The following is a 23,986-nucleotide window of genomic DNA, read 5'->3' as shown; positions in this document are numbered from 1 at the left end:
CACAAAAGAAAGGTGACCACAGGTATGGGCAGCGGGGCCTATGGGGTTATGTACGCGAAGTTGTGTGGCAGAAGACGCGTCATATACGCTACTGCATTCTCGGCCGGTCAGCTCCTGCCTCGGATGTTTGACACACGTTCGTCCTATGCGTGCGGCATCCTTTACCTTTCTTTTGCACAGGCCAACCGCTTACATTAAATATTAAGCAGGCTTAACGGAGCCATAAATCAAATGTATTATTTTTCTATGTTTTTTTATGTTTTATTTGCGCTATCAACAACAGGACATATTTTTGAGAAACCATGTACCGTTGTTCAATTTACAGCTCTGTAAAATCCTACTAGAATTTCGCATTTTTGTGAATGTGAAATCTTAGCTGCTTACCTTCGCTTTCTAATGGTTACATAAGGTCGTTTAAATACTCACAGTGGAACGCAAATACTCACGCTGTCTCTACCAGTGCTGAAATAAAAAGGGGGCCGACTGGAAGGTAATATTTGAACGGCTTCATAACAGTAAACGATTTGCGCTAGATAAAGCGAACATACGTCCTAACTTTACTATATGCTGATTGATTAAATGTATAGCGTCATTTGATTCCACTAGCTTTTATGAATCCGCTTTTGCATGCCAGACATAAACAAAGCAATAATTAGTGAATGGAGGAATTCATCCAAGGTATCAGTATCGCTCTGCAGGACGAACACCCATTCGCAAAATTAATCTTACTCAACAGCGTTTGTTGAGTGGCCGATGTTTGAGCACACGCCGCTCATAATAAAGATCGCCCTGGTAACAAGCACTGACCTCAGTTGCTGCCAATGGCGGAGGACACTTGCTTAAGAGAAGTTTTGTGAAGACGTGTCAAGGGTAGTTTTAAAGCGAAGCTTTCTTTGCCAGTCATTCCATAGCTTCGCCTTCGTAGGTCGGTCGGTCGGTCGGTTGGCCGCTAATCGGTTTCCCGCCGAGTAGATTCACATTAACATAAAGAACAAGTGAAGCCCCTCCGAAGAACAGCCCGATGATGTAACCATTAGGCCACAACTACACGTATAATGCTCTCGTGCCATCACCCACTAGCACTTTCAGATTGTCGCCACATGTTGATTATGGTGACGATTTCCCTACTTTACCTTGGCCACAACGAGGGATGGGACAAGCCTGGCGCATGCCGTATTAATGCCACACAGCTCTTGAGATAAGTGCTACGTGTTGACGATGACCATTGTTTTCATATAGGGCACATACCCACAGCGGGAAACTGGCCAAGAAGCATCCCCCACCCTTACCCTCCCTCTGGCCCCGGTACCTTTACAATAAATAAAAATAAGTGAAGAAATAGAATATATAAGTTTTGTCCCTCTGCGTAGCACGGGTACGCGAGAGCGGATGCGCGCGCCTGTTTCCTTTACGCCGGAGACGCAGGGATGAAATGGAGAAATTTGTAAGCATTTCATTAACCGCTTCACGAAAGCTTCGCTTCACATTGATTCCAACATGTGCAGACTTGTTTACTTTCGGTTTCCCTGCTACAACCCAGAATGAGACGGAGATGGCTTCATTTCCTGGTGATACGCTATAAAATTTTCTTGCAGTGTCCGCGCTCTGTACAGAAGTCGTAACGCCCACTCTAGCTGACTGGAATTTCCCCCTCTTTCGAACACTTTCTTGCGAATTCCCGTCGCCTCCTTGATGGCCCAATTACCACAAGTCCTGTGCCGCTGCGATGCACCGTTATTGCGTCGCTTGTGGCTAAGAGTGGCCTTCACAGAAGGTTATTATCTCCTAATTTGGAGGAGTGAGACACCTTTGTGCTACCGTTGCGGCCGTGAGGAAATCTGTCGAACACCTCGTCTGCATCTGTCCCCGCATTGACGATCAGCACCTTCTGCTCCGCATCATGTGGAGTCACCTGTGTTCAAGACCGCCTGCCTTGCAAGCCTAGAAATCGTTACGTGCATTAGTGCAGATCCTGAAGGCACAGACCACAGTGAGTGTCTGTCGTATCGATGTACACGCCCTGGAAAAGCAACTCCCTCGGTGTTTTCGCTCCTATCTTTCTTTTCATCGCTTAAGCTCCTTTCCCCAGCGTAAGGTAGCAAACCTGACGCGCGCCTGGTTGACTTTCCTACTTTTTCTTCACTTTCTCGGTCTCTATCTCTCTATTTATGCTATAGATGCAAGGCTGGATGAAGGTACTTACGTTTCTTTTTTGTTGTCTGTAGCTGTTATGACACTCAATTAATTAAACAAAATTGAGACACACGCTTGATATCGGTGGGAACAAACTTTTATAACATGTTATAGGAGGAACCTTTTACATATAAACTTGCGGAAACATACAAAATACAGCATTCTTAGGACAAGGGGTGATGACAAAACGTTTGCCCTGTGGCAAGCGCAAGTCGAAGATCAGTCAATATTGTGTTCCTAAAAAAAAATCATTAGTTTCCAGGCGAAAATCCTCTTGTCGCGCTACAATGGACGATACGGTAGTATGAACGCTTGTGTCTTTTTCTGGACTACGCTCATGTTCCATTCTTTTTTTGTTCTCAGAAGCTTCGTTTGGCAACGGGGGGGGGGGGGGGGGGGGGGGCGCCTGCGTGGTGATTATACACTTTCAGAATGCAGAGGTGCGAATTACAGTTGAAGTTTATTGCACACGCAAAGACTACTGGAACGACAACTAAGTAAACCAAGCCGTTAGTTCTTCTATTCCTTTTACTTCACAAAAATCACACCTTCACAGAAATTCAGACCGTAATTTGCTACAAAACAAACGGTAAACAGCACTGAGCGCCGAAAAAAATTCAAACCTTCCAAGTAAAAACATGGCCAACACTTCGTACTCTGCGACAGGCGCTCTGTGGGGCGCACAAGCGTTGATTTGAACTGTGTGATATAACATCCGTGCAGAAATTTTCGTTTTACTACGTTACCTGTCAGTTACCGCACTCTTAAGCAGCGTGTATCCCGCGGCTTTCTTTTCTTTTTTTTTTCTTACTCACCCTCGGCATAAGTTTATTTCCAGGACAAGGTGGAATCTTTCGTTCGCACTGCCATAACAGACACTCTGGGGGAAAATATTACGCCCTACAGCATTACGTTTATTACGCAACACGAAAGTTGCAGCGATAAAAGACTACACGTCGTATTCACTGAATCGAACGCGTTTGCTTTCGAACAAACATTGTGCAAGTATGGTCGTTAGCGGGGACGCAGCCAACGTGCTGGAACGTGAGGAAGTGCCATGCGGAGTCTCGAGAAAGTGCGACACGTTTCGGGAAAGAATAACGGTGGTGTTGGTAAGAGGAATCGGGGCAGCGAACGGTGAAACGGGCTCTGAGGTTTCGAGTGTGCGCTGCTGTCCATAGTCACGGGGAGCGAGTGAGTCCCAAGCACGCACACGCACACATACACACACGCGTGCGCACAGGCAGGTGTGTTCACGCATCGTCGACACACACGCTCGCGCTCTGCACGCTGAAGAACAGGAGGCACTGATGCTTGTGGACCTGGATGTCCGTGACGGGTGACATAGTGGGAGCGGTGACCGACGTTTCGGGCACCGCTCTCTTTCTAGCGACGGTGTCACTGGCGAGGACGTCTTTCTACAGCCGACTCTGTGAAATGCACGCGGTTCTCCTACTTGGTTCTTTGGTCTGCAACGAGAATATAAAAGGAAGGCATGGTTAGCGTATTGCGAAGTGTTTATGCGAGGCAAACCACTTACGCTATACGCCTCTTTCTTTTCTGCGTTTGCTTGTTTCACTGAATGTATTTCTCAAATACCTTCTTGGTGCGTGTTTATTTGCCAGCTTATAGGTTTCAATCTTGGCCCTGGCTTCTCTGGAACACTATAAAACATCTTGTTCTTTTACATACTTCTCTTTTTGCTCTTCTTTTTTAATGTAACACGCAATCATTCTCTCCATAACCATTCCTGCAATAACCATGCAACTATTATTTTACATGAATTACATTTGCTTGGGTGTAACGCGGGCGTGGTTAGTGACAGAGTAACAGATTTGCGCTCTCGTGGATTAAAGAGCCAGTTGACAAATATGTTCGCCATTACAAAACGCAGTTACCTGTACTCACTTTGATTCAGATGGCGATGCCCCCTTGCTTGTGTGCCCGTTGCTATGCGAGATCCATCAGGGCGAGTGCGCCTGTCAGCACCCTCAGCAAAATGTCCACGGTGTGGAGTCGGCTCGCCGTTCCAACCAATCGTCCTGCACCACGTGATCAGAAGAACGACCTTCAAAGCAATGTCAAATTAAAAAATTGGAGTATGCTTAAGCTTCGCCTTCAAGAGTGGAGTGCGATAGCGTTCCCGTCGACCCGCCAAGGGGGTGTAAGACAATGCGCTACGGCGCAGCGATCACTTACGAGGCGCACCGCATCGGACTTTGCACCCACCAATCACGCGGTGAGCGCCGAGCAACGCAGTGTTCGGCGCGGCAACGAAACGTGCACCTGAGCACGCGGAACGAACCAAAGGACTCGGTGTCTCGGAGGGAGAAACGATCTAGGCGAGCCAAACGTCGTGATCGGCACGGACAGCCGGGCCGCTACGCGCCTCGCACCGGTCTCCGCACGGCCGCGAGAAGCGGGCGAGTGGCGCGCCACCTGTCGGCGCAGCGCCGTACATTGCGAGGAAGGGGTCTTCTGTGTGTGCGGCAAGCGCAGAAGAAATGTAGCGGAAACGTACTTCGCTACGCGTTTAACTGCGACTTCTGTAATTTACATGCTCATAATTACCAATATACACCGCAGTATAACTTTCTACGGCACGTTTCTAAGGCAACACCGCATTCATTAGAGGCGCTTTTGTCCAGCTTCGGGCCATCGAACTCATGGCTGAGTGGTAGCGTCTCCGTCTCACACTCTGGAGACCCTGGTTCGATTCCCACCCAGCCCATCTTGCAAATTCTTTTATTTATGAATTGCCTTCCGAGATTTTTCGCTCACGGCCAGCGCCGCCGACACCGCAGACGACCACACCGGCTTTTCTGCGACACGAACTCCTTAACGCTGTCGCGCTCAACAGAAAGCGGCACTTTGAAATATTGAACGCCGCACTCCAGGCGATTAGCTTGCAGTACAAAAACGCCTAGAAGGCCCTTGAAGTTAAGCTTACACTCAAAATAAAGTTCGCAGTTACGTCTAATGCGTAAAGTGGCAATGGAGATGGCTACAGGCTACAGTGACGCGGCCAGTTTCATAGGACGCAAGCCAAAATGGCACTGCCGCCAAAGTTCTTTAAGTACAACAGTCTCCTAGCTCTGCTTCGAACACCACTATACTCGGATGAGCCTGTGAGCGACGTATTTGAAAGAAGGACAATAGAAAAGCGCGAAAGCAGAAAACACCGAAACCACTGTCGAAGTAGTAACATGCGAACATGCCCGCAAACAATCGCACTGGCGGAGTGGCTCGCGAGTTAAACGCGAGCAATGGGCAGAGAGGCGAGCCGGTAAGTTGTTCGCGTAAGGGCACAGCCACGCGTACAAAAGTAACAATACGAGTCACATAGCATGAAGCTAACATTGCTGTAAAATTAGAAAGACCACTGCCCCTACACAAGCTGAACCGCAGGTTAAAGAATCCCAGGTGGTCAAAATTATCTTGGAGCCCCCAATGCTGCTTTTCAGACTCCATTTCTAATTGGTTCATGATACAATTTGTTCAATACAAGAACAGTACACAGGCAAAAGTCCCAAATTCAGAGCCTGCTCCGGGACCAATCGGACGTTAAAGACCCATGAAATCAATCAGTCAGTAGTAGCCAGCTTGCTCTTGCACTGGCTGTGTTTCTCGCTTCTCTCTTTTTAGCACCTACTACATTCGAATGTAGCCTATAAGCACGGCGTCGTCAACCAAGATGACAAATGCGACGCACACCGTCACATACGCATTTCTCTTTTATGAATTCCAGTTCACGCGCGGCGCGCATCAGACACTTGATATTTGCAACGCATCTTGCTCGCGCTTGTAGAACGCCGCACGTGTTTCACTCGCAACAGAACACAAACAAGACGACGACGCTTCCCAGGAGCACCGGTAAGCTCCAGCCTTCTTTGCTGGTGTTCGCCTGCGTGGATGCGCACAGTTTTGCTTAACCCGGCTAACCAGCACCGATGCGATTTTTCCTGCGTCTCGTTAATGGTGCCGTGTTCGCCCCTCAGTGCTCGTCCCATTTTTAAGGGAACCTTCGCTTCACTCGCGGTCCTGCCTGAAAGCGGCGCTCGTCGCTTTCGGCGCAATTTGTCGGACCGTGTTAGAGTAGAGCGGTGCCTCGGGCTACCGCAGAGGCTACGCAGAGCTACCGGTGTGCGGGCAGCAGTTGGGTCGTCTATTTAAACCAGGGACACAGATGCACACGTGTGTTCTGCAGTAAGGAAATACACCAATTAGCGCTGCTGGGACTCGATACGCGCTCGGCCCGCAATATTCTTAGCAGCGCCGCCCTGCGCCGCATGCGGCAGAACAAGGTCGCCGCTGGCCCGAAAAACTTCCAAGTTTATCGCCTTTCATTTTGATATTGTTCAGTTTTCTTGCTTTTCCTTTATCTTTCTTTATGGCTGTCAAAAGCCTGTATACCTGACACCGATTGTTGATGATTATTTCTTTTTTTCTTCCCGTGATATCGCTATCACATGCACGGGCGGATGATTGATATTGCGTTGTGTCGTGTGTATGGCGCGCATGTTATATTTCTGTTTATGTATATTTGAGCTACGCATGATGTAACACTCAGTCCGAGAATTGCGAAAGTTTTGAACTTGAGTAATTCGTATCGCACAATAGTATATTCTCCTTTGAGCGTCAAAAAAAAAGATGTGTGCTCGTTGTAAAGCTTTTTCTGACTCTATATTCAGGGCGTTAGCAGAATCTATTGAACATATTTGCGCGGGCTTCTGGCTGGACAGTGCAAACGCAGACACACTCACTGCAGAGATAAGTGACACAAATTAAACTGCTTGCAGGACAAATTTGTGTCTCAAATGCAAATGAACACTTTGGATGAACGCGTAGCTGTAAGAACAGCCGGTGAGCCCTATCATGTGTAGTCGTGCGTCTCCGTTATGTGTCCCGACTCCTACTGAAGTCTCAAGTATAGTGTTGACTTAGCCAGTGATTCGTAACGCTTGGCGCATTGAATTCAGGTCTTTGTGTCAAGGGGTAAGCCGCTCCGTGCGGCACCATGCGCAGAATCGGTCAAAGGCTGCGGGTACGTCGTCTTGTTCACCCGTCTGGTGCTGCACTTTTTAAGGGTGACGAACTTTTCGCAAATGAGGCACTCTAGCGGAGCTATCGCCTGCTTTTCCTGCAAGAATAGATTGGCCTTCAGCCTACGACGTCCTCCTCCTCTTTCACAACCGGTGATGACCGAAATCATACCCCGCGACTTAAGGCTGTCCGTGTATTCATACGTGTGGCATCGTAGAATACGTACAAAAGTCGTCGGGATTCGCGCAGGTTGCAGAATGTGCTACGCTGTTCGCCTTGTGCGTGTGATCTCACTATAGGCCTGTATCGCTGTTGAATAGGCTGCGACACTCGCGAAGTCTCAGATCTTTGAGAGTGATAACATTATTAAAGCGATTATGCGCTCAAAGCGCTCATACCCGTCGGAAAATTAGCAATAATAATCATCGTAGAGCCCAGCTCTTAGGCGCCCGTTCCTGCAGCGAGCGTCGTCTCCGGCGGAGTCTGCGGCGTAACCGAGCGAATGAGCACAGCGAAAGGTAGAAGAGCGAACGCCAGCGGGAAACGAAAGACGCGAGCCGCGAACTTCGCAGACCAATGAGAGCGGCCCCTTCGGTGACGCGCGTGGGAAACCGGTTTCATGCGAACCAGCCCGACGGCTCGTTTTCTGCTATCGTCTGCTTGCGTCAGCTCTCGCTCGCACTTGTTTGGTTTGCTTGGTTTAGTATCGTTCGCGCTTGTTTCGAGTGTCATGGTTTACGATTTTTGTAATCTCATTGCTTGCTCGACGCGAGTTGTGTGCTACTTCCTGGAAGCCACGCGGGCGCCAGCGATTAAACTGGAACCTTCGACGAGTCATGTATAAAGGCCGACGTGCTTGACCCGCAGATCATATTTATGACAAACGCTGACTCTGCTCGCCGCTAAGGTTGCACTTGAGTGTTACTTGTTTTGCTGGGCAGAACGTCACTCAATGAAGAGTTAAATTTGTAACTCATAGTTTCGACATCGTGCCGTTCTTCATTGTCACTACGACGTGACAATACAATCGTAACACAAAATAGCGTCAGCCAGTTCTTTCTGAAGAATGAGCGATGCAACCGGTGAAAGTCCTTCGACGGCCGCAGCTGCTAAATCAGCTGCCCGAGCAGAAGATCCGTGACGCCGCCGGAGGACCTTGTTTTTCAGAATCAAATTCTTTGCCACAATATATCGCGAATTCAAAAAGCGTATACTCCGTTCCTTAGATAGCAGTCAATGCTGCGGAGGCTAGAAATAGAGAAACTTTGCAGTGGCTTCGTTCGCACTTGAATATAGTTCGATGTTTTTTTATCGCAATTGCATTCCACTGTTGTTTATATTGAATTATAGTATTGAATGAAACAAGTTTTAATCCTCAGACACAAACAAACTGTGGTATACGGCTGCTAATGCGTTGTTTTAGATCATATTTATTTTTGTTGTTTCTTTCGGGTTTTTTATTTGCATTTTAGCAGGGAAGAAGTTTGGGCGTGTCGGTGGGATATATTCAGACTGGGATACATAGCGCAAAAATTGACACAGGGACAAGCAGAACACAGGACGAGCGCTAACTTTCAACTTGAAAGTTAGCGCTCGTCCTGTGTTCTGCTTGTCCCTGTGTCAATTTTTGCGCTATGTATCCCAGTCTGAATTTTTATTTGCAAGCCGTCGCGAGGGGCCTCACGTGCATGCTCGCGCGAGCGAACGCTGTTGGCGCGCAGGGAAGCGTGGATGGCACGCGCGGAGCGATAACTTTTGACCGAACTTCTTGCTTCCCTTCCACAGTGTTTACTGCTATGCATGGAACGGAGTATAAACAACTGCGCTGAAAATTCGCATTAGTGAGAATCGCAATCACCGATGAATCTTCATGGTCATAATAATGAAGTGGAAGAGATGAGGAAGAACCATCTCGTAGAAGATTCAAGGGAGTGTTGTTTGACGAGTTGTCTTTCTTTACATCTATAGAGTTTGATTGTTCGTTGTCCCCCTACGGGCAAGCGCCCTTACTATAACGGTATTTCACAGAAAACAGAATACGTTGCGGCCACGTTATCGACCCCAAATCTGTATTCTTGTGAAACCACAGGCCTGAAATATTTGCCCAGAACTTCTTTGGCAATCAGATTCTCGTGGACTAAGGAGTTCCGCATTGCAAATGGCACCGACCACTAAACCGCCACCGAAGGGCTGACGTTCGTATACGAATGTTTGCACCAACATGCAGGAAGTACATTGAATATTAAAGCGTGTGACCTCTACAGCAAAACAGGTCTAAGCTTCCAGCTCGAGGAGCTCTGAAAGATGCCTTTCTGCCACTGCGGTGACAAAGGGGGAAAGAAGGAGGCCGCATCTAGAGAGGCGGGCGGACGCAAGACCCATCCCTATTTCACTTATCTAAGGGTACTCAACACGACTTCCAGCGCAGATCTTTACAGATTGCACTAAGCTTGCAGGACCCTTGCAGAACAGTTTCTGAAACCGAAATCCTTGGAACCTGGCCACATCTTTTGATGGCGCAGAAAGCTTCTCGTGCACTACTGTAGTTCTGGGGAATTGCCAGTCACAGTTGCTGATTGTAGTGCTGCTGCGCGTCCTGCTGTGAGAACGTACTGCTCATTCTCTCTGTCTGTCCATCTTTTTCTGTTTCCGCCTTCCTCCTTGCCTTTAGTCTCTTTCTCTTTCTCGCTCTATTACGAATAAAGTTTATGATATGATGGTTTACCCATGCCTAAACGCACCATAAAAGCAAACTAGCAGACAAAAGCGCAAGAAGGCCACTTGTTAGCGGAACGTATGTCGACATGACCATACGCTCCCTGACGAAGTGGCTAATCGAAACAGCACGACAACGAGCCATTATAAGACAAGAGTATGGCTCCATGCAGCTGTGAAAAGCGAGAGCAATGCGGCGTCGATTAAACTGAGCGCCTATTCACGAAAACCTCTGAAGCTAGAATTGTTCGTAAGAGAAAATTTCAGCCATTCGTGATGCTGGACATATCATTAGCAAATGCGGCAAGCCAATGGAAAGTAGCCCTTACGAAAGAAAAGCTTTGTGAATAAATCAGCTTCTGATGTACGTAAATACTGAGTGGATGTTATACGAGTGTGTTTTGTCATAAGTATACTAAATCCATTCATAATACTTTTCATTATGTGATATGTTGATGGGTGTATTATTTTTCTTCAAGCAGCTGCAACATTATACATTCTCCACGCGTTGGCTGCGCACGTGCAGTCGATACCTCGTCAGCATGACAGTGGTGCTGATAGCGCGAACTCACCGCGAGTGCATATATATAATTCTAGAAAATACCAGGTATTGATAATCTGTCTTCGTTAGGCAGAGAAATGTCTTGCAACGATCATATCTAACATCAACGTAAACACTTACGCAATGTATTCGTCTTTCGACGCATTTGACAGCGGTCAGTTTCGACAATATAGCAACAAACAACAAATTCTCATACCGCAAAAAAAGCTACTCGAAATTCTACATTTTTATGCTCTTTAGGTTAGTTTCGTTCGAAGCTTTTCCGTATAATAATTGAGGTACACGAGTCAACAAGATTTCTGTGAATAGAAAGTTCTTCACTTTAAAGAATTGCACAAAAGCGTGCAGCGCTAGCAGCCGACAATGTGCACTGAAGTCAGATGACAGTGCCAAAGAGACCAAGAAGTATAGTGCTCTCAAGTCTCGACGTCAACAGCGAGCCGAAGGCTTAAAGTGCGGGCTCTTGTCAGTTACCATGGCAACGAAGGCGACTCTGCCAGTGACAGACACGCCTTCATCGTTGGTGCAAAACCCGGTGAACAATGACGATAGGGAAAGTTTCGAATATCGGCGGCAGTCAGAAAACGCTGCAGCGAGGAGCGAATACGCTTGTCGTGAGCGTGCATGGCAAGAATGGTTGCCGTTAAGCTTCTTGAGAAGCCGCGACAATCCTCCTCGAGATTCTGCGCGGCAGAAGCACCGCACGGCCGCATTCGGCATGCAGATTGAACAGTTCGACGCCCGCGGCTTTCTACAAGCGAAAGCGGCCATATGTTTCCCAGGCGATATAGCAGAAGATCTGAGGACATTGCTGGCAAAAGGCAGCAAAAAGAAAGAAACTACACAGCAGGATTGCTTCATGTCGGCATGCGGGACGCGCGCGAGCTATTCCATTCAAAAGACGCGGAACGCCAGAAACCGCGCCTCAGATCAAACCCTTTCTGCCTCCCATTTGCCGCCTCTTCGCGTTCGTTCTGTCACTGTCGCCGTACGTGACGAAATAACTCCGAAACGGTTTGGCTCCTGCGAATCTCTGGAAATCCAAGCCTCTCGCTTTCTCTTGCAGGCCACATATCCTCGTGGGTCTGTTGCATTTGTGGGCGCTGTTTGCCGGTTGATATCGCCTCTCTCGGCTCCTCGCACTCACGCCTTGCAAAACAGCGTCTGGAATTTCGCACTCGCCGTTACTCGGTTACTCGTTCGTTGCGTTCAAAAAATTCCTCGATTCTGTTGTTATGCCCTGTAGGAAGGCGCCTTCAGTGCGTGGCGTCTCTTAAATCCAGCCTCTTGCTTCAAAGCCGGTCTAGGAATGCGAACGTGTGCGCGCAGGCACAAACCAGAGATCCGAGCACTCTTTGTGCTCCATGTACAACAAAAAATGGGTTATGAAGAAAGTCGCGCTCCATTCGGGGGCACGAGAAAAAAAGTTCACGCTTTCATTTTCCTTTCTCTGACTGTTTCCCAGAAATGTAAAGAAGGCGAAGTATCGTCACTTTTAATGAGAAAACATTATATGACCAATTACGCAAGAATCCTTCGGCGTCGGCGCGACACAAGATAATACCTAAAATGGCCGACGGCGCTAAGAGTAAAAACATGTCAAAAGATGCTCGGACAGACGTGAATTTTTTCGTGGAGGTTCCTGTGAACGAAGTAAATTAATGGCTTTGAAAAAAAAATGTGGTTAATTTAAGTCTGGGGCCACAGGCCTAAATCGCCGTTAGTTCCCAAATGATGTTAAACTCATTAAAAGTCCCACCCCATTTGCGGTAAGACGGCCCATTAAATAATTCAATCCAATTTGAATCAAGAACACAAGCAATACAAATAAACCTGCGCGGCTGCCTCTCCACCTAACCAAATTGTTAGCGATATTAGCGTATAAATTTACCTGTGCTTGATACACTAGGATACACTATAGATGATACACTATATGGCGTTATGACGAGACTTGTAATTTCACCCGATTTGTCTAGCATATTAAGCCCTTATAACTGGACAATATTTAGAACTTGGCTCCATGGAGAGAGCATTTTGCATCGTTGATGGTTCCGCAACCTATATTGTGCAGTTATTACAATAAGTATTCCTTGTTTCTTATTGCGCGCTCCTTACCGGGTTCAAACTCTAGCCGCCGCTGCTGCCTAAAGTTGGTCTCCGGGATGGCAAGCACACACTCGAACACGTACTCCACGTGACCAGACGCGTCCAGCGTGCGGCTGTCCAGCGCATACGTCAGGCGCACGTGGTAGCCGGCGGCGCCTTCAGCGGGGGTTGGGGGAGCCAATCTCGCTGGCGCCGAGGCCACGGGTCGTGACACGGGGTCCCGGCCGCTGCTCTGGTACAGGAACAACGTCGGTTGCGGGAACACGCCGTCCGCTTCGCACGACAGGTTCGTCACGTGCGCCGACACCCGCTCGAAGGTGAAGTCGAACCTCTTGGGAGGAGCTGCGGTTCATAAAAAAATATATATCCAGAGTGTTTGAGTGGAGTGTAAACGCAAGAGGTTGAACGCTGAAAGACGATAAAGCTTGGCTAGTTGGGTAACATAGAAAAACAGCCGGACGGTGCGGCAAGAAAACATCGCGTACATTGTCGCATGACCTTATTCGTGTAATATTTGCGTAGGCTTTCACTGCTTAACCCAAGAGGAGATGCGCTTGCAAGCTCAGGAACGTGCTAGCACGCTTTATTGTACCCTTGTTCGCAAGAGCACGCCCTTTTGGTCTCTTGAGCCTGATGCGTCATGCTGTGTCTTTTCTATTCATGGTGGTTCGAACCCAATCGGCTGTTTTGCCAGAAATGACACTAATCAACCAGCTGAAAAGCAGCCCGTGATTCATGAATTCATTATTTCGCACATCAACAATACTTCGCAAAGGTAACAAAGTGGCACATTTCGTAGTCGCAGTGCGCTGCTTCCGTCAAGACTGCTTGTCATAGCCATGCAAAAATTAGAAATCAAAAAATCTTCATTCAGCATTCTATTACGAATACGGGAATTCGATATATATATATATATATATATATATATATATATATATATATATATATATATATATATATATATATATATATATATATATATATGTATATATATATATATGTGTGTGTGTGTGTGTGTGTGTGTGTGTGTGTGTGTGTCAGGGGAGGTTTATATAAATAATTTGTTTGGATGGAGTCACACTGTAAATACGAACACTGGCTCAGGAAAATTCCTTCATATCTTGTTTTTTTCTTCTGCTAATTTTCCGACGTACAAGTGCCACCCAGCTGCGCCATTAAAGAGAAAGAAAACCAAATGATTTTTAAGGCATTCGCCAAAGATGCATTCCAATAGTATTCCTGGTGTTTTGTGAATATGACCGTAGATCTTTAAAAATTGATTCTGGAGTTTTGGTTGCCAAAACAAGGATGTGATTATGAGTCAGGTCGTAGTGGGGGACTCCGGATTAATTTTGATCACCTGGGGTTCTTTCACGGGCTCCAAATGCACGGTACCACGACCGTTTTTACATTTCGCCACCAACAAAATGCGGCCGCCACGGCCGCTATTCGATCCCTCGCCCTCGAGCTTAGCCAATAAGCGCCACGCCAAAGCCACTACGCCATCATAACGAGTCATAAATCGTCTTGAGTCCAAACATAGTTTATTCACGCTTAGCGATCCGCTAGACTTCACCAGTGCAGAGCCCGACGTAGCTACGGAAGCACAGCGCCTGGCGGTATAAATCACGGCGCCTTTACTCTTACGCAATAGTCGACTTAAGTCTTCTACACAAATACTGAGTCGTCTGAAAGCAATGAGCGTAGCCGAGCTGTTCCTCAACATGGTGCTCGCACATTCGATAGCGTAGCTATGTTCTGAAGTGAAATATCTCTCTGATTGTGCTTATTTCTTAATGGATTATTATTGCTTAGCGTTCTATCCCCTGCTACGTAATGGCACTAACTGATCAAGTTCCAGATTTATCCCACTTCGGTCCCCATTTCAGTCTAAGATTTTCTTTTATTAAAAAAACCTCTGCTTCAAAAATCGACTTTACCGTCCGCCTTGGTAAGGTTAAGAAGAGCAATAAAAAGTTTCCCAAATGCTCCATCATTTATACGTAAATCTCTGATAGGTAATAAGTTAAAGCCAGATAGCAAAGTTCAGAGCCTTGGCGCCCTTCAGCCTTCCCTCTCTAACGTGAGGACGCGTTAGAGAAGGAAGTTCATTACGCGTCTGGGATTAGTAATGCCAGGTGCATCGAAGGTTATTCAATGCATTCGCATCATACGCTGGGCGTTCTGCATGTGCGCAGATGACTGCTTCATCCACTCTTTACCTTCCCCTGCTTCTTTCTCCCACCCCCTCTTTACTCTTTGAGGCTGGCAGTCTGCGTAAAGAGGCGCAGTGAGGGCAGCTCGATTTTGCCCACGGCCCTTTTTTCCTTCACCACTCTCCTGGACTTTCGACGCATTGCTAATAAGCCATTGGGAATGGGCAGCCAGGGTTGCTCCACCACCGAACGGAGCTTCTTTAATGAATACCTGGCTGCTGCTGCTAATTACTCTGAACGCCATTTCGCGCATGGCACAGGCAGGAGAGGGGAGGGAGAAATGCGTGCTAGCCGCATGGCAGTAACCGCCGCACTGTCCTTACGTATGCGCTTTCGAGTCGAAAGGGAGCCGAATACGACGGCAAGAGTTAAGCTTCGCCTGTGAGAAACTTATTTGCGCAGGGCGTGCTACGGGGGATCGGCACTCGCGCTTAACCAAAGCAGCATCGGAAGTTAGATGGGTGCCGGTAAACGAAGTACGTGATGAGTGTGTGTATTTTTTTCTATTGCGCAGTTGGGACTAATGAGGCGGATATAGACGAGGAGCCTATGGCTGCTCGTTACGCTTTTCAGAGGTGGAATGGGATTTCCATGTGATGGTGGTAACATCGGTAGATGAAAATTAACTATAATTACGTGTAACTGTCTTATCCTTTGCGGGTCATACTTAAAATAAGTAACTGTACCAAAGTTCTGCAAGAACATTAGGGTGGGAAAAGAATCATTGCTTACATATACGTATTCACTAGCTAATTATTGCCCAACAGCTGCAACGTCGAAAACTCACCATTAAAGACCCCGCTCTGAATTTACCTTCGCATAATTTTTTTCCAAGCATTGCTCTTCCATATGTGTGCCCGACAAACCAAAAATATAACATACGACGCATTCTGCTCGTAACGTTCGAGTAAACTTACAAAAAAGTTTATCTCGTTTTTTGTGCTTCTTTGTCAAAAAACGCAGCCTGACAAGTATGAGGGAGATGTTTTGTTCGCAGTGTCCTCACATTGCCTTTTTTATTATTTAGACTGCAGTGAATTCTCTTCCAGTCGGTACGAGGGCATAGCAATGAGAGCGACGCACATGTAGTCGAACGTGGTCGCCTACGAGTGAAACTTTCTTATACATTCAAAATGTTTTACGCATTCTTTACGCATTCGGAAACCACCAAGGGCGAAAAGGAGCCTATACACACCAGTACCGACAATATATCCGTGCAACGAAGCCTGCAAACGTTCATTTCATGTTCCTTGCATAAATAAACGACGTTTCAGCAACATCGTTAGAGCAGGTGAATACTTACAAAACGCCTACGCAACAAATTCCAACATGTGCCCTGGCAACTCCATAGCAGAACAATGAACACGCAGAATTAGGACATGAAGAGTGATACCTCTAGAGGAATTTCCTCTGCACAAGAAAAAAAAAGTAACAGAAAAGTCCTGGTCTTCTTACTACCTTTCGCTTTTCGTTCGTTCTTTGTCCTTTTCTTTCCCCTTTTCCCCGACCCAGATGTCACCTCCAACGTGATAGGTCCCCGTGTACTTCTCGAATGACGCTCTGCGGTAACTCCCAGCGAGCCTGGGTTATTACTCATGCTCGATTTGCGTGTCCCTGTTTCCCGACTGCTGATGATGTCTCTAATGGAGTAACAATGAGTAATGGAGGCCGTTTCCGGCCACGGCGCTGTCGAGTTTGTGCAGCAACATGATAACACGTCCCCTCTAGCACTACTCTTGTAGCACCTCCACAGTTTGCAGCCGCTGCCGTTGCAGCATAGACTCACTTCCGCTGTAACGTTCTTTTTCCGATGCACACACGTTCTTTTCGCAAGCAGCTTGCACACATTTCACGTCGACGTGTACGAATCGGAGTGCGCGTTGTTACCACTCATGGGCACGTGAAAAAATGTTGTCCCCACTCATTCGGGGGACCGTTGAGGAACTTAGGAAAGATTGTTTTCGCGGCATCGGCGAGCTTGGTCAAAAGAGGCGTTCCTCTTCAATATGACAAACAGTGCTGACGACGGGATCAGTGATTCGAATAGGTCAGAAGCGCTGACTGTCAGATGATATTTATTCAGAATCTTACAGTTTATGACAAGCTAATCGTATGCCTCTTATCTGTATTTTATGTTTGTACGCTTCTGAAAAGAACTTCGTCGATAGTCAGCGCATCGGTCCTGCTCGTTTCACTTGTGCCGTCGTCTGTTCTGTTCGTACGTCGAACTTCAAAGAAATAGTCCAGCGTAAAGCTTTCTTTTGCGTTTCTTTTGTCGTTCCAACTTTTGTTTAGAACGGTGTTGTATTCTCGCGAAGGTGCTCGTATAGGTTGCTACCACGTAGACTGATATACCAAACCCCTAGCCTGCATTTGAAAATATAATATTATTCGCTGCCTTTACGACATCACTGATGAGCAAAATTAGCGCAACAAAAAGACATCGCACACAGGAAGGGCAGACTATGTGTGTTGTCTTTATGTGGCACTAATTTTCATAATCAGGGATGCAAGACAAACTAGCGCAGCAGTTAATATTATGTGCGAGTGAAAGCGTGCTAGGGTAAGCCGGCGATTGCGGCTAAATCTCGCGCACGAAAGGAAGAAAAGCGGGGAGGAAGCTCGCCATCTCCCATCGCGCTCAAATTAAGGCTCCTGGGGGAGGGGAGGAAGGGGGCCTACTCTTGGTGGTCCGGATGCCCGCGCGCGCGCGCCCGGGCCGCTATATCTTGAAGGCCATCTGCGACGGGCACACAGTCCGTCGCGCGCTGTGTTTTCTTCCCTCCGTTCGCGTTGGCGCGAGACGCAGCACGACGGTCACTTCGCTCACTGCTGCTGCCGCGCTTCCTCACGGCAGCGTTTAGACAGCGAGTTTCCGCGGTCGTCGAGTGAGTTGTGTTCCGAGTTTTGCTTGTGCGGGCCTGACGCCATGCTTGTTAATTTAGTTCGTATGCCTCTGTTTACTAGTTTACACGGCCGATAATGCTACTATCCTTACTTTGATAGCTAGCTGTTCACTAATTTGCTGTCGCAGTCGATGCTTCGCCTTTCGGGCAAACTGTGGCATGTTTTTTCCGTATTCTGCCTTTGTCACTTTGTCTGCTTTGGCCTGTAAAACATTTTGGCGGCAAATGAAGCTGCCGAAAAGCGGGTAACATCACAGAAGCGAAATAGATCCAAAGGGTTACGTGTAATGTCTAACGACGGTGCCCACTCTGAAGGAGGCCTTTCTCGAGATACTCATGTATAACACCTTGTTTGTCACTCACCTAAACTGTTGCTTTCTTGTTTAGGGCTCTACATATGCTACTAGTACTAACCATCTGTTTGTTCTGCAGAAAAAAAATGCTCACCTTATTTTCGACGGGCGTTTTGATTGTCCCTCACAATCACTGTACAAAAAGCTTGGTATTCAGAAATTCACAAATTTTCTTATTTATCGGCTAGCTTTCGCCTATATAAAATAGTTGAAACAATACACAGCGTTTCTATCTAATTTCGCAAACATTGAAAGACGCCCTATATATAACTTATAACGCCGCACCCGAAGCAATGGCTTATGCCGCATAGGCGCACAAATTATGGAAGACAAATGGCACGTCACTTACTTCCGGGCTTGCTGAACACTTTTAATGCATAAAACGTCCACCTTAATTATTGAACTCCCTCTGCTACGTGTAATAATGCATCCTCAAGTGATAAATAAGGCCTTCCTCAGCTGAACCTGATAATGGTCAAATTTATTTATTGTGTTGCCTGGTATTTTCTGTACAAAATCTCTGCGCACGTTATGACAATATTTTCCTATCCTTTTGGTCTCTCCTTTTAAGATAACTAGCTCTTAGTACTTTCTTTTTCTTTCTTTTCTATACTTACTGCAGATGTCTCAATATCTGTCATTCTTTCTTTTAATTTGTACCACCTGCTGCCATTCTGATTTGCCTTGGTGATTAGAACTAGTGAAATCTCCGCTTCTGTCGAATTTTATCCTAAAGTCCTAGAACCATCTACATTGCTCTGAAAAATAAGGTTCCTCATCGAGTGACTGATTTGTGGTTCTTAAAGTTCAGCTTCATTTCGGCTTCACAAAACTCACACGCAGCTGTTTTGTGACTTGCTAGAGATAGAGAGAGAACATAAAGATCGAAGGCGGGGATGTTAACCAGGAAAGTGTCTGACTACGGGCTGAACAGTTTGCCATTGGAATGGCGAACAGTGCGATCGCTAGACGACGGCCGAGACGCAGGCCTTAATGTGCAGGACAGATGCACTTTCGTTTCTCTCACTATGGCAACATCATGCTAATATAACGTGTGCGCAAGATAACATACAAAGATTACTTATAGCACGCCTTATTGTGTGTGAGCAAATACTCAGAAAGACGATGACTGATAACAATAACAAGCAAGTTGAACGCTTCGGAAATGTAGATAGAGGGCGTTACTCATACTTTCTGATAAATCAGGCTATATTCCAAAATTTGAGAATGATGCATATTTTTTAGAGGACGTGTCCATGACGCATGGAAGCATAAGTCACTAGAGATACCTGCTGATTATTTACCATTCTAGTTCTTATTTTATTTTTATCTTTCTGCAAAATGGACGCCAACGTTAGTAACAAATTAAACGTCTTTTTTTTTGTTGACAACATATACGAAACAACCGTAAATATCCAATGATATTTTAGGTCCTTGTATAAGCCATTTGGTGTCGTTTTACTTCCAGTCATTAAAGAAAATTCAGGTCCACAATAACTTTCTTTTTCTGCCTGTGGCAGTGTTTTCGTAATAATGGCCGTACTAAATAAGGACCAGACATGCAATAATAATGAGCCTGATAAATGTCTTCCACCTTGAAATACCCGTTTAAGGACCGGCTCGTCTTTCTTGAATCACGAGCCACCGTAAAACAAGTCCCAAATCACCATATTGCGCCCGGCGCCTCACGCAGAGCTGCATAAAACACAAAAGTAAGTCGTCTAGATTTTTTAGTAATGATACGTAAGTGTAACTGTTACACTATGCTGCAACCTCGGCAGTTGGCTAGGTGGCATGACAGACTAGCTCACTCGAGCGCACAAATTATGAACCGGTGCTCAGTAAAACGTGCCTACTGCTTCCTAACTTCGGGGTCATAAAGGAAGTGCTTGACAGCCAACACCAGCCCTGCTGCGTCGCAGCCCCCCTGTTCCCCACCTACCGTAGACGGTCATGAGCTTGGACTCGGAGTCTTGTCCCGCGAGCGACATGACGTGGCAGGAGTACCGGCCACTCAGCTCGGTGGTGGGCCGCACCAGGTTGAGCGCGCGGAACTTGGTGAAGCTGTTGCCGTTGGTGAGCGAGTAGTCCAGGTTGATGCGGTCCTTGAGGCGACTCGACACGAACCGCTTGTTCAGCTCGGGGATCCACTGGTAGATGGGCTGCGGGTCGTCGTTGAGGAACCACTTGATCACCAGGTGCTCGTCCTCGCGGTTCGCGTTGTACACGCAGTCGAGAACCACCGAGTCCTCGGTGCCGTTCTGCACCCATTTCGGCACCGACAGGTGCAGGATGTGAAGGCTCGACGCCACTGTGCAATGACAGGAGAGGAGAATAGGGAGGGCTATCGTCATTATGGGCACTTCGGTGATTTCACTCGAGTGGCTCATGTGTGCGTTTACTGGTGAGTTTCTGTTAAGCGAGAGTACGGATCGGGCTAAATATACCGCATGTCGACCACAAAGCATCAGTCACGAAGAAACGAAAGAAGGATGCGATGCTTCCTCTCTGTAAATGTCTCTCAGAGTGCAGCTCTAGATAACATAAAATGTATTTTCATGTTCTTTTTCATACAAGCGACAACTTTTGCCTTCCTTCTTTATTTTTTAGGTAACCGAAGTATCACTTTTCTTTTCCATTGTATAACTACTTTACCTTTCTTCAAGTGGTCATTAGTTTCGGTGATTAATTCATGCTGGTTCGAGCTACGTTAAGTGTACTGCACGCGTCTTTACGCTTCACTAGATAAGAAACCTAGGTTTAGCATGTGCTTGAATGGCGCACTTTATTCCCGTGCTTTTATTTTATTACTTATTTTTTCAGATGAGTAAAGCAGCAGTCAGTTTTCCAAGTCATAGTTGGATGACCATATCTGCATATTGTAGCAACTAATGAAGAAGGTGATGGACCTTTGTAATTGTGAAAACAATGCAAGCAGTGGCATTAATTTTAAGATAAAAACAAATAAAGCACTTGTCCACTAAGAAAAAGAGAAACACAAAAAGGCCACTGTAAGTACCGGCTGGCTACCCTGTGCTGGGTAAAGGGGTAAAAGAAATAAAAGGTAAAAGAAGAAAAAAAATGAGAAAAATTCGCACAACAACGCTATGCTACGCGCTACAACATTCAAAGACGGTCGCATAATTCACAAGCCCTTAAAGCTTGAGCAGAGCCCTTAAGGCCTTGAGTGACAAAACCCGTCTGAACCAGTGTCCTAGAATTGTTTCTTCTGTGAAGGGGCGATTGTCCAGTTTTTCGAGCGGGGTCGCGAGCACTTTTCTTGACACATACTAAGCACTATCACAAGAGAAATAGAAAGAACCATAAAGAATATGCATAATGTTATGGAGAAAGGTAAACGACCACTACTTTAGGCCATTAGGTCAGCTAATACGTATGCAGTCAGACCAGATAGATGATGATTTATAATAAAAACAGCCGTAGTCTTAAGTAGCCACCACAGTTCTGATACAAAATTGATCGAATTAATTAGTTAATTAATTAATTAGCTTCTTTTTCGTGCAAAAATTTACTCTCTCCGATCAGGGCCTTCGCTATCCATTGCTGCTGTGGTCAAAACGCTTCAGCCGCATGCTTATCGCACCCACAATGGTAAAGGTTCTTCTAATAATCGATCTGTGACAATAAAGCACGCAAACATAACTGTAAAAGGTGGGTAAAGCCGAAAAGCAGCATTCCAAACTGTCACAGATAGGCTCGACACACAAGCGTCCAATCCTAACGGCTGTGTGAGACAATCGCCATGTGTTCACACTTTCAAAGCTTTGCAGTAAGACAAGTTCTGATAACAATCAAAACTTTTGAGCTCACGACGCTTTCGAAATTTTCGAAAGCATTTGTCTGTACAGCATGTAAGTAAAACTCAATTTCCGCACGCTCACCTCATGCAGCCATCCTGGAATCAGTAATACCACTCAACAAGAGAGTTTTCGCAACTCGTATAGCCAACTTCACACAAAAAAGGGCAAATCCAGAGAAACTTTGAATATTGGAGGATGAACAAACAATTGCGTTATGTGATCCGCGGGCGTTATTTCGAGGAATCACTTTATATTATTTCATGTGTTTTCAGGTTGGAAAGAAAGATGATATGACTTGTTCGGGACCAGTAACGATATGAAAAAAAGATAATAATAATAACGACGGCACGCTGTCGTCTCTATGGCGGCGCGATATAATGGACAGGAAGAACGCAAGTGCGTTCTTTCCCACGCCAAGCTTACAACACACCAGATCCCTCGGTAGTCGGCTGCAGGAACAGCATGTTTACTTGTCTTTCTTTATTTGTGTTTCCGCATGTTTCCCTGGCGCGTTCCTGCGCGTCAAACGCGCCAATTGGTTTTCAGCTCTGAAACAAGACCGCAGAAGCAAACGGCACATCGATAAATTAGCACATTCTCAGTTCATTTTTTTATTCGCTATTTGTTACAGGTGAATAGGTAGCTCGATGGTGGGCCGCCCTCTGTTCAGAGGCATATATCATGAAGTGCATCCGCACGGGACGGTGTAGACTGTATACCGTTTGGCTTCGTCGCTGTGTTTTAAGGTTCACGGGGAAGAGAGAAAGCAAGGACAGGAAGAGCAGGGAGGTCAACCAGACGAGCACCCTGTTCGCTACCCTACACTGGGGGTGAGGGAAAGGGGAATAGAATAACAAAGGGGAATGAAAGGGAGCCTTTCTACATCCTTCAACACGTGAACATCGCAAACTGCGCGCACTCATAATTAATTCGCTTGCCTTGACAGATTGACAGGCCGGTAATAACGGCAGCTGGGGGTTGGAGGATTATTCTGTAAAAGTCCAGCTAGGATACATGCCCATTTCGTCAGGTAATAAAGTGCTGATTGGCTGGGCTGAGGTATACCATCGATAAGGAAACAGGAGCCCACAGCCAGCTTCCTCCTCACTTGTTCAATTACGGCAAATCAGCGGCGGCCAAAATGGACAGTCCACATAGATGGGCATTTACAGAATACTCCCTTCCCTGCTTTCGCATGAGAGAATTTACAGTTTTCATGAAACAGACAAAGAGAAATCGGTCCGTTTTCAGGCCTTCTTTTCACGTCGTCAGAGCAGCGGCGCAAAACAAATCTCGAAAGCATTTTTTGCATGCGGTTCTGCGCATCTACAAGATGGAAGAGTCATGATGTATCATTTCCTAGTTTCACTAATGCCAACGAGGTGAAGAGGAGGCAGCTATGTGCCCAGTAACTGCGGATAGACAAGTTCATAGCATCGACGATGGTTGTATGCTTTTGGGTAGGGGGGTCCAGCCAAATGGCTACTCCTTACCAGGTGAGAGAACTTAGATTTCGTGTTTTTCCTTAAAGGGCTAAGCGCTCTAGCTAAACTTATGTGTAACTAAGGCCCTTAATGAATCTGCCTCGCCCATTGCTCCTGTTATGAACATATAAGTGTTTTGCATTTCAATGTAAATCACGAGCGGAAACAATTGTCGCTAGCTTGGCACGCTTTCACATTAAGACAATTAACGACTTTATTGGAATCAATCGTAGTTTTTAACGTTTAAATAATTATTCGATCATCGCGCGCGCGAGTGGCGGAACGTGCTTCTGTGATAACAAACCTTGGATTACACGATATGCCTAGCACGAATGCATGACACTCATTTCTGAAACGTTCTTCAGTATGTTTTCACTTACTCAGTCATATAGTCATTTATTAACAGCCGCCTACGGAGACGGTATGCGGCTCGGCTAGAAAGGGCAGACGTTTGCAAGCATAAACCAACGACTTCCATTGTGTCGGCTTTTCTTTATTTTGCGCGGACAGTCAGAGTGCTATCGAGAAAAGTTATTATATAACTTAAGCTCAGCATCGACTCCTGGATACAGCCGCCACCATTGCTC

General features: G+C 46.4%; 1 protein-coding gene across 1 annotated transcript in view; it reads right to left on the bottom strand.

The window, feature by feature from the left end:
* Positions 1 to 2,274: 2,274 nt before the first annotated feature.
* The window catches only part of LOC126531069 (uncharacterized), a 124,925-nt gene continuing 103,213 nt past the window's right edge, over positions 2,275 to 23,986 (bottom strand). The window contains exons 2-5 of the mRNA XM_050178455.3: positions 20,037 to 20,405; positions 12,629 to 12,961; positions 4,102 to 4,235; positions 2,275 to 3,662 (exon numbers count right to left, since the gene is read on the bottom strand). Of these exons, the coding sequence (XP_050034412.1) occupies positions 4,144 to 4,235; positions 12,629 to 12,961; positions 20,037 to 20,405 (794 nt within the window). The 3' untranslated portion in view covers positions 2,275 to 3,662; positions 4,102 to 4,143. The remainder of the gene's footprint in view (positions 3,663 to 4,101; positions 4,236 to 12,628; positions 12,962 to 20,036; positions 20,406 to 23,986) is intronic.

Source organism: Dermacentor andersoni, chromosome 5 (genome assembly GCF_023375885.2).
Source record: "Dermacentor andersoni chromosome 5, qqDerAnde1_hic_scaffold, whole genome shotgun sequence".
Lineage (NCBI taxonomy): Eukaryota > Metazoa > Arthropoda > Arachnida > Ixodida > Ixodidae > Dermacentor > Dermacentor andersoni.
The sequence above is the reverse complement of the archived record's forward strand: the minus strand, read 5'-3'. Positions and strand labels throughout refer to the sequence as shown.